This window comes from Cetorhinus maximus, chromosome 17 (genome assembly GCF_964194155.1).
Source record: "Cetorhinus maximus chromosome 17, sCetMax3.hap1.1, whole genome shotgun sequence".
In the NCBI taxonomy this organism is placed as follows: Eukaryota; Metazoa; Chordata; class Chondrichthyes; order Lamniformes; family Cetorhinidae; genus Cetorhinus; species Cetorhinus maximus.
In genome coordinates, this window is record NC_135895.1 from 64,456,690 (window position 1) to 64,473,620 (window position 16,931).

The 16,931-nt window shown below is 44.8% G+C and overlaps 1 protein-coding gene across 1 annotated transcript in view; it reads right to left on the minus strand.

Annotated features, from left to right (window-relative positions):
- pde4dip (phosphodiesterase 4D interacting protein) overlaps window positions 1-16,931 on the minus strand; it is a 545,686-nt gene that overhangs the window by 202,129 nt on the left and 326,626 nt on the right. Inside the window, exons 6-8 of the mRNA XM_078561344.1 lie at window positions 14,268-14,391; window positions 9,367-9,533; window positions 399-558 (exon numbers count right to left, since the gene is read on the minus strand). Coding sequence (XP_078417470.1) covers window positions 399-558; window positions 9,367-9,533; window positions 14,268-14,391 — 451 coding nt within the window. The remainder of the gene's footprint in view (window positions 1-398; window positions 559-9,366; window positions 9,534-14,267; window positions 14,392-16,931) is intronic.

Here is a 16,931-nt window from a genome sequence, read left to right on the forward strand (position 1 = left end):
GAAAGTCAGTGTGCTCTATTCAGGCATAATTTTCTATCACATCAAGAATTCAGGTACAGAGGTCAGTGACCACATTGTGGCTTGCAAGATTATCCATGCATTAAAATTAATGGGCAGCAAATTAAGTGGACTGTGAATTGGATGTATGAATCGCCATGTCTGAATTTTTGATGTTCGCTCCCATTGCATAAAATTCAGGACCAGGAGTAATAAATTATAAAATTTACTCCATATAAGCACCAACCAATCAGAATTGTGTAGTGTGAATGCACATATTTTAAATCCAATTGAATATTTTATAGTGATTTCCACAATTGACATGAGGATGAGATTAAGACTCAGTAGATGGCAGTCAAGCACATTGACTTTTACGCTAACAGTTTTAAACAAGCACTTACTTCAACTTCATTTTCTTTCTGCCGCAGCGTGTCAGTGAGCTCTTCCACACGATATTCTAGACCTCCGACATGATTATCCATCACTTTCTGGTTTTCCTTATTTAACTGACCTATCTGAAGATCTTTGGTTCTTAGTGCTTGGGTCAGCTGATCTATAATTCTGGAAGACGACAAATGATATTCACATCAGTTTGAAAATCCTAAATGAAAAAATATGGCCATTTAATCTTAATACTGTACATAAAAATATTGACTGCAAGGTGACTCCATTAACTTAGTGGTGGAATACTGCATTCACTTCTGTTAAGTGGCATTGCCTTTAAAATACCTTACAAGCTCCAGCAGTAAAACACTTTTTAACTGTATCACTGGGAGACAAATCATCATGGGGCAACCATTAGAACTAGCAGCATAGTGCCGTTGCACTGTGACTCTATGAGAAGTCCAGTAGATCTAATAGTGTAGCACCATTGAGATGTGCCACCATCAGCAGGACCTTGGGGCAGAATTATGAAAATTAAATACTGATAAGCAAAAACAAGGAGCTGTTGATGTTTCAACACTTAAACTCAACAATATTGCAATTGACCACTAGCATCGGTTGCTTAAGATATATACAAGAAAGACTGGCTTGACTTTCAAATTTTTCAGAATATTGTCAAAATTGCAGCTGCAAAACAACATGTACAAGTTCTGTGATAGCTTCTTACAGACTATATTGTATGGTATTAGTTAAATTGCTGGAATATATTTGCATAACAATAAAAATAGAATACTTGAAATTATGCAATGCATTATCACATTGAAATGTCTTAAAATATTTTTCTAGTGATTGCAACCGTAACATCCATTTCAAGATCACTCACATCCCAGAAGTGGCAACGAGCTTACAATGCAGTTTTTTTTTAGGTGTTTATATATTGAGAGTTAAGTGTTGGCCCTTGCTCGAAGAGAACACCGTGCCCTCCTTTGAATAGTGTGATTGGATTCTTAAGGTTCATTAGAACAAGTAAAGTTGACTTTGTTTTAACATCACACCTGAAGCAATGGACACCTAAAAACACACCGTTCTTTCAGCACAGACCTTGAATACACATTCAAGTCACAATAAAATGAATGAAAATGAATATTCCAAGTGGAAATTTTTATTAACTTGTTTTAGATGTATTCAGCTACAGAAGTAAGATGGTTGGAATCTGCCCAGATGGAAAAGAAGAATTATGTGCTTTACTTCTCGGGAGGTGAGAAACATTGGAATGGGATAGGAATCCTAGTAAAAGAGATCAGATCAAGGTTACTGGCTAATCTCACAAAGAGTGACCATGATCAAGATTGAAGGAAAGCCTTCTGATCTGGTTGTCATACACAAGATCACAGTGAGCAGGAAATAGAGACATTTTATGATGACATCTTGAAGTGTTATTATCAAGTTAAATCAATTGATGTGATAATTGTAAAGAGCAACTTAAATGCTAAAATTGGTGAAGGAACATCAGGAATTCATGTCAGTCAATATGGCCTTGGATGGAAAAAGGAAAGATGAGAGAACTGATACAATTTTGACAAGAAAATGACCTGATGCTGGCAAACACCTTCTTTAAGCCACCAAAAAGATAACGGTACACTTGGAAAAGTCCAGGTGATGTGTGTAGAAATCAAATAGATTATGTGATAGTGAAACAACGTTTTAGAAACAGTCTAAAGAGCATTCATATGTATCCCGGCATGGATAAAAAAAACATCATTATGTCCTTGTGGCAAAAATTAAGTTGAAACTGAAAATACCAAAAAAGAAAAAGATGTGTGACCATTTAGACCTTGACATGTTGAAGGATGAGAATATCAGAGAGGCATCTACTCTTAAAGTAAAAAAAACAAGTATGAATGTCTAAGGATTGAGGAATTAGAACAAAGAGAGGGCTCAAAACAAAAAATAGAAGGCAAATGGAAAAACATGAGAGTATACAACATGTTGCAAAGGAAATGTTACCAAAGAGAAAAAGAGAAAGAGACAAGGAGTGGATGACAGGTACTAGCAATGGTGATAGAAAGAGGAAAGAAGAGAAACACAATTGAGTTTGATGAAATTGAAAGGGAAATAAAGAATGCATGTAGGCAAGCTAAAGAGAAATTGTATAACAAGATGTGTAATGAAGTATTGGAGCCGGAAAGAAATCAAAAAATGAGAGTTATCCACCAGAAGGTGAAATATTTGACAGATAGAAAGATAGGGATAACAACAGATAATAGTGCATAAAAGACAAACGGCGGAATTTTCCGTGCCTGTTGACATCGGGCAAGTTCGGTGGTGTGAATGGACAATATGGTGAGAAGGCCAAAAATCATTTTCATGACTCCATGAAACCAGTTGGCGATTGTCCACGCAGCCCATCAATCGCGGGCCATGTTTCCCGCCATCGGACATTGGGAACTTCATTGTAATACATCAGCATATCATTATAAGGCTAGTCCAATGGACTTGTCCCCCACCCCCCAACTGGATCGTCCACCCATTTCGGTGTGATTGCACGTTGACGTGTTTCACAACAGCATACAAAAGGCGTGCACTTGGCGGGCTGCACTTTGAGGGGAACTCGGAGGTGAGTACACAGTAACGTTGCGGAGCGCTCACCTGGGTTGCCTGTTGGACTTCAAGGTTGAGTCGCGTTTTGGGGAAGGGGGCAAAGGCTGTCCTGCAGTTGAAGATAGACCACAAGCATGTGTGGGGTGGGGGGGTGGGGCGTGGGTGGGTGAGGGAAGCAGCCACGCATTAAGGACGCCTTCTATAAAGTGACCATCCCTCTGCAGCTGAGACCAGTTCAGGCGCAGCCACATTGATATGACTGGAGTCGGGCCACCAGCTTATCTGCCCACTCAAGCAACGCAAAGGTATCAAAGTGCCACCGAAGTGCTCTGGAGCTTTTCACCCCTCGGGCACAGACTACAAACTAATGAGCATTTTTAGTAGGCTGCAGAACAGTTGGACAACTGGGCACAATCTGTACAATCTCCTTGCTAAAACTGGCCATGGAGCAGTCACTGGTGGAGGCATCACAGCCCCTTGCAATGTCATCAACCCGGTTTATTCCAGACTCCTCCATGGTTCAAGCTAACAGTGCAGCCTTGCAGAACGGGTTAGGAGAATTCCTGTGCCTGAGCTGAGAGCACAGCATGCAGTGCAATAAGCAAAGATGCTGCCAAACGGTCAGGTGGAATGGGGCGGAGGAAGGTGGGTTTTGGGCAGCCATGCAATGCACTAATCCCCGGCCATCCAAGTGGTGCCCAGCACTCTCCAGGATGTGTTAAGGGGCCTTCAGATTTAACCAAGAGAGGTTCTTAGTACACCCATGCTAACCCATGCGTCTCTTTCATCCTGTAGGAGAAGTACATCAAAATCATGGAGCCTGGTGAACTAGCTGTATGCCTTGTGGCTTACAGAGAGCAAAGGTGATGGAAAAGAGAGTAACTGAGGTGCCTGGCTGCGCAGAAGGAGGAGCAGCACCCTCTGGAAGAAGGGGCGGTTGGGGCTCACGCACACGCCTCTGAAGAGCCATAGCGAGCCATCACTGTTTGGCACCTAGTTAGACCCAGGGTCTATAGACGCTGCCTTTCATTCCTGCAGATAACTGACAACCAGTGTCACCGAAGGCTGCGCATGACTAGGGAACTGGTTGGTCACATCTTCCAGTTACTGCAGGATTTGGCGCCATGGGGACATGGAGGGCATCCACTGCCAGTGACCATGTAAGTGACAGCGTTGCTCAATTTCTATGCCAGGGCTCCACTGGTCACCTCTGTGGGATCTCACAAGCTGCCACCCTGAAATGCATCTATGAAATCACAGATGCCATCTTTGCGAGGGCATACAACTTTGTGCATTTCGCCCAAGACCAGGAGAGCCAGGATGCGCGATTGGATTTGCCCAGATCTCAGGTTCCCACAGGTGCAGGGTGCCATCGACTGCACTCACATGACGCTCAGATCTCTGTCACAACAGGTGGTAAACTATGTCAACCGCAAGGGAATTCCATTCGCTGAATGCACAACTAGTGTGCGACCACCACATACGCATCCTGCAGGTCCACACATGGTTTCCAGGGACTCCTACATTCTCAGTCAGTCACAGATCCCTGTGTCTTCCAGGGTCCACAGAGGCTGCAGGGATGGTTCTTTGGGGACAAGGGCTACGCACGCCTCCATGTGCCCACTCTTAAACTTTCCCCCTCCTCCCTCCGAGTCTGCTCCCTGGAGACAAGGCCGTGAATCCCCGAGGTAAGCTAGATTTATACTCACCGCTCCGGTGCTCCTCCCTCTGAGTCTGCTCCCAGGATTTACTCACCAATCGGCTGCTTTTTCTTTAAAATCCACTTTCAGATGAGTGTCCCTCGCAGGCCTGCTGCGCCCTTTACAACATGGAGCTGCAACAGGGAGAGAAGCTGGCTGAGGAGGAGATGCAGGGGTTGGAGGTTTCCTCCGGTGAGGAGGGCATTGACAGTGATGAGGGTGAGGAGGTCCTCAAAGGTGGCCCTCGCCTGGCCAGATGAGGCAGGGGGCTCGGGAGGCCCTCATAGCTGCTAGATTTGTAGAGGATGATGACGGCATGCAATAAGGAGATACCATAAGATCCTCACATTACACCTATGAATGTTTGACTCTAGTCTGGCTTATGGCAGTGCGAATACCCTCTGTGATAATGCTCCTGTCATGGAGATGCAGTGGAGGCCCTAACTGTCGCTTGATTGCAGGAGGATTTTGACGACATGCAGTGAGGACACTCCATAGATCTTCACATAGCCTCTGAGAATTTCTGACTCCTGTCTAGCCGAGGGCAGCTCACTTGTGCTCTGTGATCAGGGTCATATCATAGAGACGCAGCCATGAAACTTTAAAAGCATCTGATCCTTTGTCCGCCTTCAGCACCTGACCCCTTCAGGAGCGCAGCATCACTGGTCACAGATGCTGAAGAGATGGGGGCCAGCCCCACCTTAAAGACGCTGAGAGCACACAGAGAGAATGAGAGAACTCTGTGACACTTGCCCACGACATTCTGGCAGCAATGACAAGCACCATCGAGGTGCAAGCATCACTAATGTGTCCAGGGTGTGCGGACCATCACTTTGGTCTGAAGGCCGCATAGAGCACAGCGAAGAGGCCCTGGACTAAGACACCTGCCTTTAGCTTGTGCACAAAAGTTTCACATCTGAATGACAAGAACACTGCTCATCAGAGCAAGGAGCCATAGGCAGGGAGATATTCTTGGGAGTTTATTGATAATAGTGAACATTATGTACAATTGATTAACACCCGTGACCAGGCTGTGCAACTACATCTTCTTAAACTTCCTAACCCTGATGTTACATCTTGATGCTCCCCAGACATCCATAGCAGATGTGGAGGCAGCCTGCTGACTGCTATGCCCTGTGCGTGATGACTTTGGCGGGCGTGCTCTGGAGGGCCGAGATTTGGTGGGCTCCACCTGCTTTCGGGGTCCTGCTTTGTGGCAGTGGCACCCTCCTCGGCCTGTGGAACTAGAGCTGCAGAGGTCACAAAAAGAGGGGCTGCACACTCCTAGAGTCACCTGGATGGAAAACCCCCAATTGGAGGGTGAGGGGGGAGTACACCTGCTGATCCTCCTTCCTTTAGGTGCCCAAGAGCCCCTGGCTGACTCCTTGAGGAGAAGGAGTAGCTGGAGTGAGATGGAGCTGCCCCGCACCCCTCTCGCATACACACTGTTGGAGGCCAACTATGGTGTCAGCGAAGGAGGTCAGCCCACACAACAGTGCAAGAGCGATGTCCTGGACCAAGGTCTCCATGGCAGCCGTTATCCTATCAGTGTTGACATCGGTACGTTGGCATGCCGGCGTTATCACCTCAGCCTGAAGGCGGGCGGACTTCTCCATCGTGCCTTGCAATTTGAGGAGTGCAGCGGACATCCCTTCCTGATGTTACCGAGCTTTCATTTGCAGCTCCAGCAACTGTAGTTTGACCGAGTCCAGAGGCCCATCTTCTGACTCGGACTCAGCAAGTTTCTGGCCTCCAGCAGTCTCTCAAGTGCTGGACACCGGGAAGGTCTCTACTGCTAACTGCTGTGGATCAGAAAGTGCGATGTGCTCAACAGACTGTGATCTTGAGGCTGTTCCAAAGCTAGGTTCCATTAGGTGTGTGTCTCTGCGCTGCTGGAGGATGTGGGCAAGCGCTGTGACAGGGCTTCAAGGAGCATGCCTTCAGATTCCTCTTCAGAGATTTATTTGGGGCTTTATTGGAGGCCCTGGGTCATGGACTCTGTTGGCTGTTTGGCAGATGTGCCTGCGAAAGCAAGGAGAGATAATTAGTACATGGTAGTGGCCTGTGAAACAGGACACATCATTCACAGCATGGTTGTCTGATGGATGTTGCACTACTGGATCCTCACTTGGTTGAGCACCACCGACCTCATCATCAGCACAGGAATGGTCCAGATTGTCTCCGGCCGGCTGGATGGCTTTGTCTTCAAAGTGCTTGAGGATCTTGATTTAAGGCATTCCTCCACCGGTCTGTGACCTCTCCCACTTGTTGTGTGCCAGCTTGTTCTGCATGAATAGAGATGGGGATATCGTAAGCAGGACGCCTGTCAGGCCAGATGATAAGTATGCCTGGCATGTGTCAGTGGTAAGTGGTCCCATGGATGGGATGAAGGCAATGAGAGAGTGAATGGTGATGTCCCTTGAACCGGCAATGAGTGAGGGCCCTGTGGATGTGTGATGTGTTTGTGAGTGTGTGATTTGAGAGTGATGAGAAGAGTGACTTACCCTGGTGGAACGGAGGAGATCATTCATGCTTTTGCGGCACTGGGTGGCTGTCCTCTTTTGCAGGCATTGGCACTGACCACTGGTGCCACAGCCCCTCAAGCCAGATTGGTGATATTGCTGCCCATCCTGTGGCCAGAGCAGAGGTAGAGGACATCACGGTGGGCCTCCACTGCGTCCAAAAGGTGCTCGAGGGATGCGTCATTGAACCTAGGGGCTGCAGTCTTTTTGCCTTTTGGGGCCATGTCTTCTTTGCAGCAGTCATGGACTAGAAGCACTGAGAGGTGTGTGCGCAGCTGCATTTTAAATATGGCGCCTGGCATGATGAAGCGGTGAGGTGATGGTGTGGTGGATGAATGAGAGCATAATTAATCATAATTAATGCGGCAAGTTTGGGACAATACGGTGTGAAAAGCCACCATTGCGGCCGGCTGGTAAAAGGTGGTAAAATATTGTATGAAAGTGATGCAGTAGCAAAAAAAAATTGGACAGAATATATAAGTGAATTGTATAATGATCCAAATCGAGGAAGTCCTCAAGGTATAGAGGCAAACAACAGACCAAACATCCTGATGTCAGAGGGAAAGAATACTTTGAAATTGATGAGTACAGGAAAAGTTTCAGGCATAGATAAAGTCATAACAGAACATCTAAAAGCCCTTGGAGAAACTGAATTAGAAGTGATAACAGAAATTTGTGATCAAATATATACCAAAGGATTCATTTCAAGTGAGCTGAGACATTCATTATTTGTTAAGTTACCTAAGAAACCTAAAGCAATGGAGTGCAGTCATTTTAGAACTATTAACTTAATGAGTCATCTCATTAAAGTAATCTTGAAAATCATTATAGAAAGAAATAATAACACATTTGAAGCAGAAATTGGTGAAACACAGCCTGGATTTAGACCTGGAATAGAAGTGAGAGAGGAAATATTTAACCTAAGAACAATCATCAATAAATATCTAGAAGTAAATAAGAACATTTAAAGATGCTTCATGGACTATGAAAAACATTCAACCCTGTTTATCACCAAAAGCTAATAGATATGTTGTTGAAATGTCACATTGACAGTAAAGATGTGAGATTTATCCAGAGCCTATATTGGGACCAAATAGTGAGCATCGTGAGAAGAGGGACAATCAGTGAAGAGATGAGTACGACAAGGCTGTGGACTGTTGCCAAAATTATTCAATCTATATGCAGAACAAATATTCAGCGACTAGATGAACTTCCAGGGATAAAAATTGGAGACAAAAACATAATAAACTTGCAGTACTCTAACGACATAGCTGTACTGGCAGAACCAAAAGAGGCCTTACAAAATTTTGTAGATCAAGTAAAAGCTAGAAGTTTAGAATATGGATTGAGTATAAACACCAAAAAGACAAAAACAATGTGGTTAGAAGAAACTAAAGTGAATATTGAAGTGGATGATGTCACACTGGAACAAGTAGATAAGTCTGTGTATTTAGGGCAATAACAGAAGATGGTAAATGTGATGCAGAAGTTAGAAGAAGGATAGAGACAGCCAGAACTAATTTTTTGAAGATGAAGGATGTTTTAACAACAAGAAAACTCAAGCTTGTAACAAGGGAAAAACTCATAGGATGCTACATTCTATCCACTTTCCTGTATGCTTCAGAAACCTGGGGAATAAGTAAAAATCTGTGGAAGAAAATAGAAGCCTTTGAAATCTGGATGCTAAGATGTATGCTAAAATTGCATACACAGACCATAAGACAAATGACAAGGTACATGAAATTGCAAGAGCAAAGCGAACTCTAAAAAGTGACATTCAGAAAAGAAAATGTTAATATTTCAGCCAGTTGATTGGAGCTTAAAAGGTGGAGAGATCTGTTCTAGAGAGCAAAGTGGAGGGCAGTAGAAAGACGTGTCAACCCAGGCATAGTTGGATGACTGATGTCACAGAGTGGTTGCAGACAAACTACAGTGGATGTGTGAGGATGGCACAAGACAGGCGAGCATGACATGCCATGACAGCAGATCTCCTGGCAGGAGTAGCTACAAGAGGCAGCAGCAGCAACAGATCCACATTTTCAGAGGAAAGCAACAGTGACTTAAACTCCTGCAACATGCCCTCGCATCAACCATCCAAATACAAGTTGGTCCGGTGCTTTTATTTTTAAACAATTACATTAAAATGGGTCTCCCGTATTTACCTATTCTTTTCTGTTAAAGCTATTTCATTAGTCTCCCATAATCTTAGCTTCTCTTGGTTCTCCCAGTTATAATTGTTTAATTTCTTCTCCAATTCAAGGGATCGTAGTTTCTCGGCCTCTGCAACAGCGTTCATCTTCTCCACTTCATTCTTGGCTAGTCTGGCTTCCTGTGTGTACCAGAACAGTAAGTAATGTATTAGATTTCTTTAAGTTTTATTTTTGAATTTACAAATCTTCAAATCTTGTTACCTCTTGAAGCAATTTGGTAAAATCTTGTGTCCTGTTTTGTTTGCTACTCTCACAAAAAGATGCATTGACATGTGGGCATACTTTTTCTTGGTCTAAATGTGGGTAAAAGAGTCAGTGCAAGCATAAAATGGGTGTCCCCACTTTACACTCTCTTTGCTGACATTGATGACTTAAAGAATATATACCCAACAGAGATGTTGGAAATAAAAGAGCCAAGGATGGAAAACATAATATAATACCACTGGAAAAAGAATGATTGGAGCTGGGGTTGGAGATAAGATAACATAGATTTGTCACTCGGGTGAAATCCCGACTGCAAGTAGGGTGGAACATGATTTCTGTCTGTCCACTGTCAAGTGGGCTAACCCTTTTACGATTTCTGTGTCAAATGCACTTAAGATGAGCGCCAGGCTACAGGAAAACCTGTAATTTGGTGCTTGGCTACTGGGGGTCAGGAATTGACATGCTGCCACAGGATTTAAAGGTATCTACAGTTTAAATCGGCCCGCATTCACACAAACAGATTGCACAGCATGAGGTTAAATTTAGAAATACTGTTTGTCGGATCTGCAGGAGGGCAGAGTGCCCCTAGCTTCTTAGCTGTGTAAGTGCTGCTGGAGAAAGTAAGACAGAAAAGGAAGACCCTTTTTGGCAAAGATGGTACAGGCTCCCAAAGGGAGCAGCTGAGCGGCAATTAAAGAAGGTTGTTATGACAGCCACTGCTAACTCTATGAACCCATGCATGATAATGCAGTGCAGGATAAAGTTTAATGACCTTACCAGGTCTTTCAAGGTAAGAAAGTCAGCTACACCTGCGAATGCAATGTACAAAGCATGTCATTTGCAGTGATTTCCCCTCACTGTGTGTTGAACTGCTTGAATTATTTACCATTAAGACCAGGAGGTAACAGTGTTGTCATACTCCCAACCTTCACCTGGAAGTGTTTCTGCACTCACAACCTTAAATGCATTAATCCCAGTCAAAACTTGCATAGCATGTAACTTTTGGGTGTACATAATTGTCATCACACCCATTATTGGCTGCACACCGATATCGGAGACGGCCTCCCATCTTTCACCATAGGTAAATGTGAGCAGATCTCATTCTGCTGCCCTTACCCTCACTTGCATCAAGTCCCATTTACCCATTGCCCCTGTGCTTGGTGGCCTACATTGGCTTCTGGTATACAAAAGCCTTGATTTTAAAATTCTCATTTTCAAGTTCAAATCCCTCCATGTTCTCACTCTTTCTTATCTTTGAAAATTTAATCAATTCTACAACTCCTTCCACTCTGGCCTCTTCTGCACCCCCTCCCCCAACAGTTCTTTAGCACCAGCATTGCCATTTGTATCTTCATCCATTTAAACACGAAGCTCTGGAATTCCCTCCCTAATTCTTTCCACCTCTCTCTCCTCCTTTAAGACCCTTCCTAAAACCTAACTCTTTGACTAAGTCTTTGGTCACTTGTCCTATGTCTCCTTTATCATGCTGTCAAACTTTGCTCCTGCAAAGTGCCTTGGAAAGATTTACTACATTAAAGGTGCAACATAAATGCAAGTTGTTGGTGTTGTTTGCATATGAGGACTCATTCAGTGGTCACAATATGGCACTGATAGCAATCATGAATAGTCTGCCAAAGCCATCGTCCTGCCCACCACTTACCAGCTCCCATTGAAAATGCAGGAAATTTAAATGAGGACTCACACCAAGTAATTCATCTCCATGCATTTTTCTTTACTCTTAAACCTGTTGATGCGTGGGAACAGAGGAAATAGGAGTAGGAGTAGGCCATTTGGTCCCTCAAGCCTGCTCCACCATTCAACTAGATCATGGCTGATCTTCTATCTCAACAAAATTTTTCTGCACTATCCCCAATTATCCCTTGATATCTTTAATATCTAGATATCTATTGATCTCTGTCTTGAATTTACTCAATGATTGAGCCTCCACAGCCCTCTGGGGTAGCAAATTCTAAAGATTCACCACCCTCTGAGTGAGGAAATTCCTCCTTATCTCAGTCTTAAATGGCCTACCCCTTATTCTGAGACTGTCCCCTAGTTCTAGGCCCAGCAGCCAGGGGAAGCATCCTTCCTGCATCTACCCTGTCCATGGTTGGATCACTTTTCCTGCTGGCTTTAGTGCCTCAAAGGAGTGTAAATTTGTTGTAAACCATGGGCAGCATTTCCCCCCCGTTGGGGGGGGTTGTGCGGGAGTGGGCACGAGCAGGCAGGTTCCCAATCGCCGCCCCCCCCACCCGGTCAGGCGCGTGGTGCCATTTTACATGACGTCCGCCCAGAAGTGCGCTGGGGGATTCCCTGAGCCGGGAGTGCGCTCATTCGTGCATGTGTGCGAAAGAGCGCACAGATCTCCCTGAGGCAAAGTGCTGCCTCAGAGAGATCAGCTCAAGATTCAAGCTTTCATTAAAGGCAAAAAAAAAATATTCCTCACGTGTCCCCTCATGACACTGTCACATGAGCTGGGGCATGTCAATTTCTTTTATTTAAACATTTTATACAAATTTTAATACCCTCACGAAACCTCATCCCGCCCGTGGATAAAGTTTCATGTTTTTTCTGAAGGCTGCCTGGGCTCTTCGCCTGCCCGCCAACCATAGGGTTGGATGGGCAGGTCCATTAATCATTTAAATTACTTTTTTAATGGCCTCAATAAGCCTTTGACAGTTCAGCGGGCACGCAGACGAATCGGCTGCACGCCTGTCGAACTGAAAATCTAAGTGATGCGGGGTGACATCGGGACACACGCCCGATGTCACTCCACGTCATTTTATGCGTTGGCCGCTCGCCGACTGGAAGATGCTGGCCATTTCCTGCCTACCATCATATCTTTTAAAGTAGTTTCCAAATACACCACAGCCAAGTTGCCCCTCATACCTCCATAGTTTCCTTTGTTTAGACTTAATACCCTAGTTTCAGATTGAACAACATCACTTTCAAACTTAATGTAAAATTTCATGATATTATGATCACTCTTGCCTAGAGGCTCCACTACAACAAGATTTTTAATTGGCCCCTTCTCATTGCATAATACTAGATTTAAAAGAACCCATTCTCTAGTTGTTTCCTCAACATACTGTTCTAGAAAACCATCTTATATACATTCCAGGAATTTGTCTTCCACGGCATTAGTACAAATTAGATTTACCCAGTCTATATGTAGATTGAAGTCTGTCATGATTACTGTATTACCCTTGCTACATGCACCTCTAATTTCCTGTTTGGTGGCCTATAAACAACTCCTAACCATATTTGCTGCCCCTTTCTGTAACTTAGCTTCACCCAAACTGAATTCTACATCTTGTTCTTCTGATCTAAGATCCTCTCTTGCTATTGTACTGATCTCACCCTTATTAACAGTGCTACCCCACTTCCTCTTCCTTTTTTATCCTTCCTAAATGCTGAATCACCTTGAACATTCAGTTCCAAGCCTTGGTCACCCTGCAGCCACATTTCCTATTTGGCAATTAGTTCATACCTGTTCCATTTAAGCTGTCAATTCATCTACCTTTTTGTGAATGCTGTGTGCATTCAGATGGAGTGCCTTTAATTCTGTCTTTTTATTATTTTCACAACCTCTAGCCTTATTTGCTGGTGCACTCTTAAGTTTGTATGCTCTATCCTTTTCTCTCTTTCTGCCATGCTCTGATTATTATTTCCCTTATTGCTACCTTGCTCTCTTGCCATGTCCTCTCTCTGTGATTTATCGCACCTTCCCTCACCTGATCCCTCACCTCGGCTATTTGGTTTAATGCCCTCTCTACTGCCCTAGTTATACACCTCGCCAGAACACTGGTCTCAACACGGTTCAGGTGAAGACCATCCCAACAGGTATAGCTCCCACTTTCCCCAGTACTGGTGCCAGTGCCTCATGAACCAAAACACATTTCTCCCACACAAACCTTTAAGCTACGCATTTAACTCTCTAATCTTACTTATCCTACTCCAATTTGTTTATGGCTCAGGTAATAATCCAGAGATTATTACCTTTGAGGTTCGGCTTTTTAATTTAGCCCTTAGCTGTTCATACTCTCTAAGCAGAATCTCTCTCCTAGTTACACCTGTGTTGTTGGTGCCTACGTGGGCCATGACAACTGGATCCTCCCCTCCCACTGCAAGTTCCTATCCCTCTCAGAGCAGATGTCCCGAACCCTGGCACTGGGCAGGCAACACAGTTTTCTGGAGTCACACTGTTGGCTGCAGAGAACTGTGTATATCCCCCAAGACAGAAGATTTCTCAAGACTGCCCCTACCTCTCCGCCAATATGACCCTTGGCTGTCTGTTACTCTTGTGGGAAGACACCACAGATTTTAGCATCACCATTTGGCATGACTCAGACTGGAAAGTAAATGGAGCAGAGAACTAAGCCTTCCCACTTGGTTACTCAGTTTAGTGCTTTAAATCTCTACGCTAAAAATGCACATCATTCTTTAAATAATTTAATAAGGCTTCTTTATTGGAAATGCATTGTGAAGTTAAGTGATGTAAAGGTTTTTCACAGTTGGGCTAGGAAAATGGGCTAAAAGGGCCTTCCACATCTATGTTTTGATTTCACAAAAGGTTTACTCCACATAATGGTGAGTTAAATGAAGGAAGGCATAGATTAAGTCCATGGCTGTGCCACATCTTCACTCACCTCCTGAAGAAGCTGAATCTTATTATGCAAAATGGCTTGCACATGCTCAGTCTCCTGTTGTGTTTCCTCATATTTATGGTGGTTCTCGGCCTCATTTTGGTTGTGCAGATTTTCAACGGCTTTCCTGACAAACATAATAAGAGGAAATTACGACTTGCTCACATTTTAAAAGGTACTCATCAGTGTGTTGTCTTGTTTTGTTGATATAAAGATTTCAAGGCAATTAAACATGGGCATTTTATTTATATGGTGAAAACTCTATAATCTGCATTCCAGTTATCCATCATCTTTCTTATGCATCAGAATTTGCGCAGGAGAAAGTCTTGTAGGAGCTTTCACCTCACTGCATAGCCCACAAATGTTTCACCTGTTATTTGGAATGCACCTCCTTTGCTTAGTCAATAGAACTACAAAATGTTCTATCTATACCAGAGATCTTCACTACTTTTCAAGCAAGGGCCACTTCAGCAAAAAATCTGCAACGTGAGAGCCACATTAACTACCTTAATAAATTATCACTGCTTCATCTGACTCTGACATAATGTTATAGAGTGACACGTGTAACAAAAACAAATCATAGTAAACTTAAAAATAAATACACATGTACAATTAAAAAATACAGCATTTATAAAACAAAAACCAGAAAAATATAAGGAATTAAAAATGCACCTATGCAAGTAAACTTTTTAAAAGCTGAATAATGCACTATTTGCTTAAGGAGCAATATTCTACGTGGCTAAATTCCTACATTCTTAAGTTCCTATAACTTTTATATTTTTAAACTTATTTTATTTTAAAAGAAAAATGTAACTTTCTACTTAAGTTACCTCCTGGCTGCCCCCAATCCTGCTTCCTGAACCTCCTGCTCCCTGATCCAGATTGCTGCAGATCCTCTACCTCCACAACCCTCAGTGGTCTCTCCCCCTCCCCAACCTTTGAGTTGTTGCCTCTTCACCGACCCTGATCCACCTTCTCGCAGAACCTCCCATTCTCTGATTCACCCTCTTTCTGCTTCCCTCTCCTGGATTTGCGTTCCCGTTCAAGATCCCGCCGCAACTCGGGGGCGGGGGGGTGGGGAACATAGGTATTGGAGGGGGGTGAGGTTGGGGGGGTGTGGAACAAAGGTGGCCGGGGGTGTGAGGTTGGGGGCTAGGGGAGGCAGAGATGTCAGGGGGTTGAGGTTGGGAGGGGGGAGGAGGGATCACGGGGGCAGGAGCGTGTAGTGGGGAGAATGCAGCAAGTTGGGGGGTAGATGTAGGGGATGGAGCTCTGAGAGAGGAAGGAATTCGGAGTGGGGAAGGTGTCTGAGGGGAGGAGGGAATAAGAGTGGAGGAGGGAATAAGGGCGGAGAAGAGAGTAAGAGTGGAGGAGGAAGTTTGGAGGTGGAAAGATGTCCAGAGGAGGAGGTAGTAAGAGTGGAGGAGGGAGTTTGGAGTGGGGAAGGTATCTGGGGGGAAGAGGGAGTAAGGGTGGAGGAAGGAGTTCAGAGGGGCAAAGGTGTCTGGGTGAAGGAGGGAGTAAGGGTGGAGGATGTCCAGGTGAATATGCAAGGTAGGATAGGTGGAGTCAATGACTGCTTCTTGGGGATCAAACTGAGGGTGGGCGTGGTAGGAGTAAATGGTGAAAAAGAGAGGGGGCAGTGTAAACCAGAAGGGTGGGAGGGTGAGGATGAGTCGGTAGAGGTAGAAGGGACGGCAAGGGTGGTTGGTGGGGACGCAGAGGCAAACATGGACCCTGGAGGTGGGAAGGAGGGAGTCAGGGAGGTCAATATAGATGGGGGTGGGGTTCTCAGGAAAGAACGGGATGTGCACGTTCACTTGGCCATCCTGGAAAGACAAGGGTTCGGGTTGGTAGGTGATGATGGGGAGGTGGGAGGTGATGCCGGGGGCGGGGGTCAACAGTGATGGGAGAAAGGACATGTGTGATTGGGGAAGGGGAAAAGGACGGGGGAGCTGATCAAAAACTTGACGTCTATCATTGTTGTCAAAATTGAATGTGAGCGGACCCTCGTGCAGGACAGGCATAGCTGCTGAATGGGAGTTCAATCAGTCTGTGCACAGAGATGCAGGTCAGCTCAGATGGACAACTGAAAGAGAACTGAAAGAGAAAGGCAGCACTGAAAATTCTTAGGACAGTAAGATGAATGTGATGGATGAAGGCTCCGCGTGCTTGGGAGAGTGTTTGCATGAGGCACTGAAAGGCCCTGCCACACACACACCACTCCCTCTAGAATCACTCATGGTCCGGCTGCGTGCAGCTGAACTGCTAGTGGCGGTGGTGATGGGGGGTGGGTGGGGGAGGGGGGTGAAGCAGGGGGAGGACTTGTAGAGCCTGTCAATAAAGCTGAAAGACAACATTACAGATTACTCAGTGAAAGTTAATATATTTTCAGATTATAAACTGACAAAATGTGCTCCTCCACGCAACCACTTGTGATCAGAATTTCTTAGCTTTTCTAGGCCAACCACTTCTTCAAGGTGCTGCCCAGACTTCTGCAGCAGGGGTGGAGACAGCCTGTGCAATGGTTGGCCCTTATGCCTCTGATGACTTCAGCGTGCATCCTCCTGGAGAACTAAGGCCTTGAGGACCCCAGCTTGCTTTGGCTGTCTCCCTCTGAGGTGACAGAGGATGAGGTTGAGGGGCTCACAGGCAAAGGGGACTCAT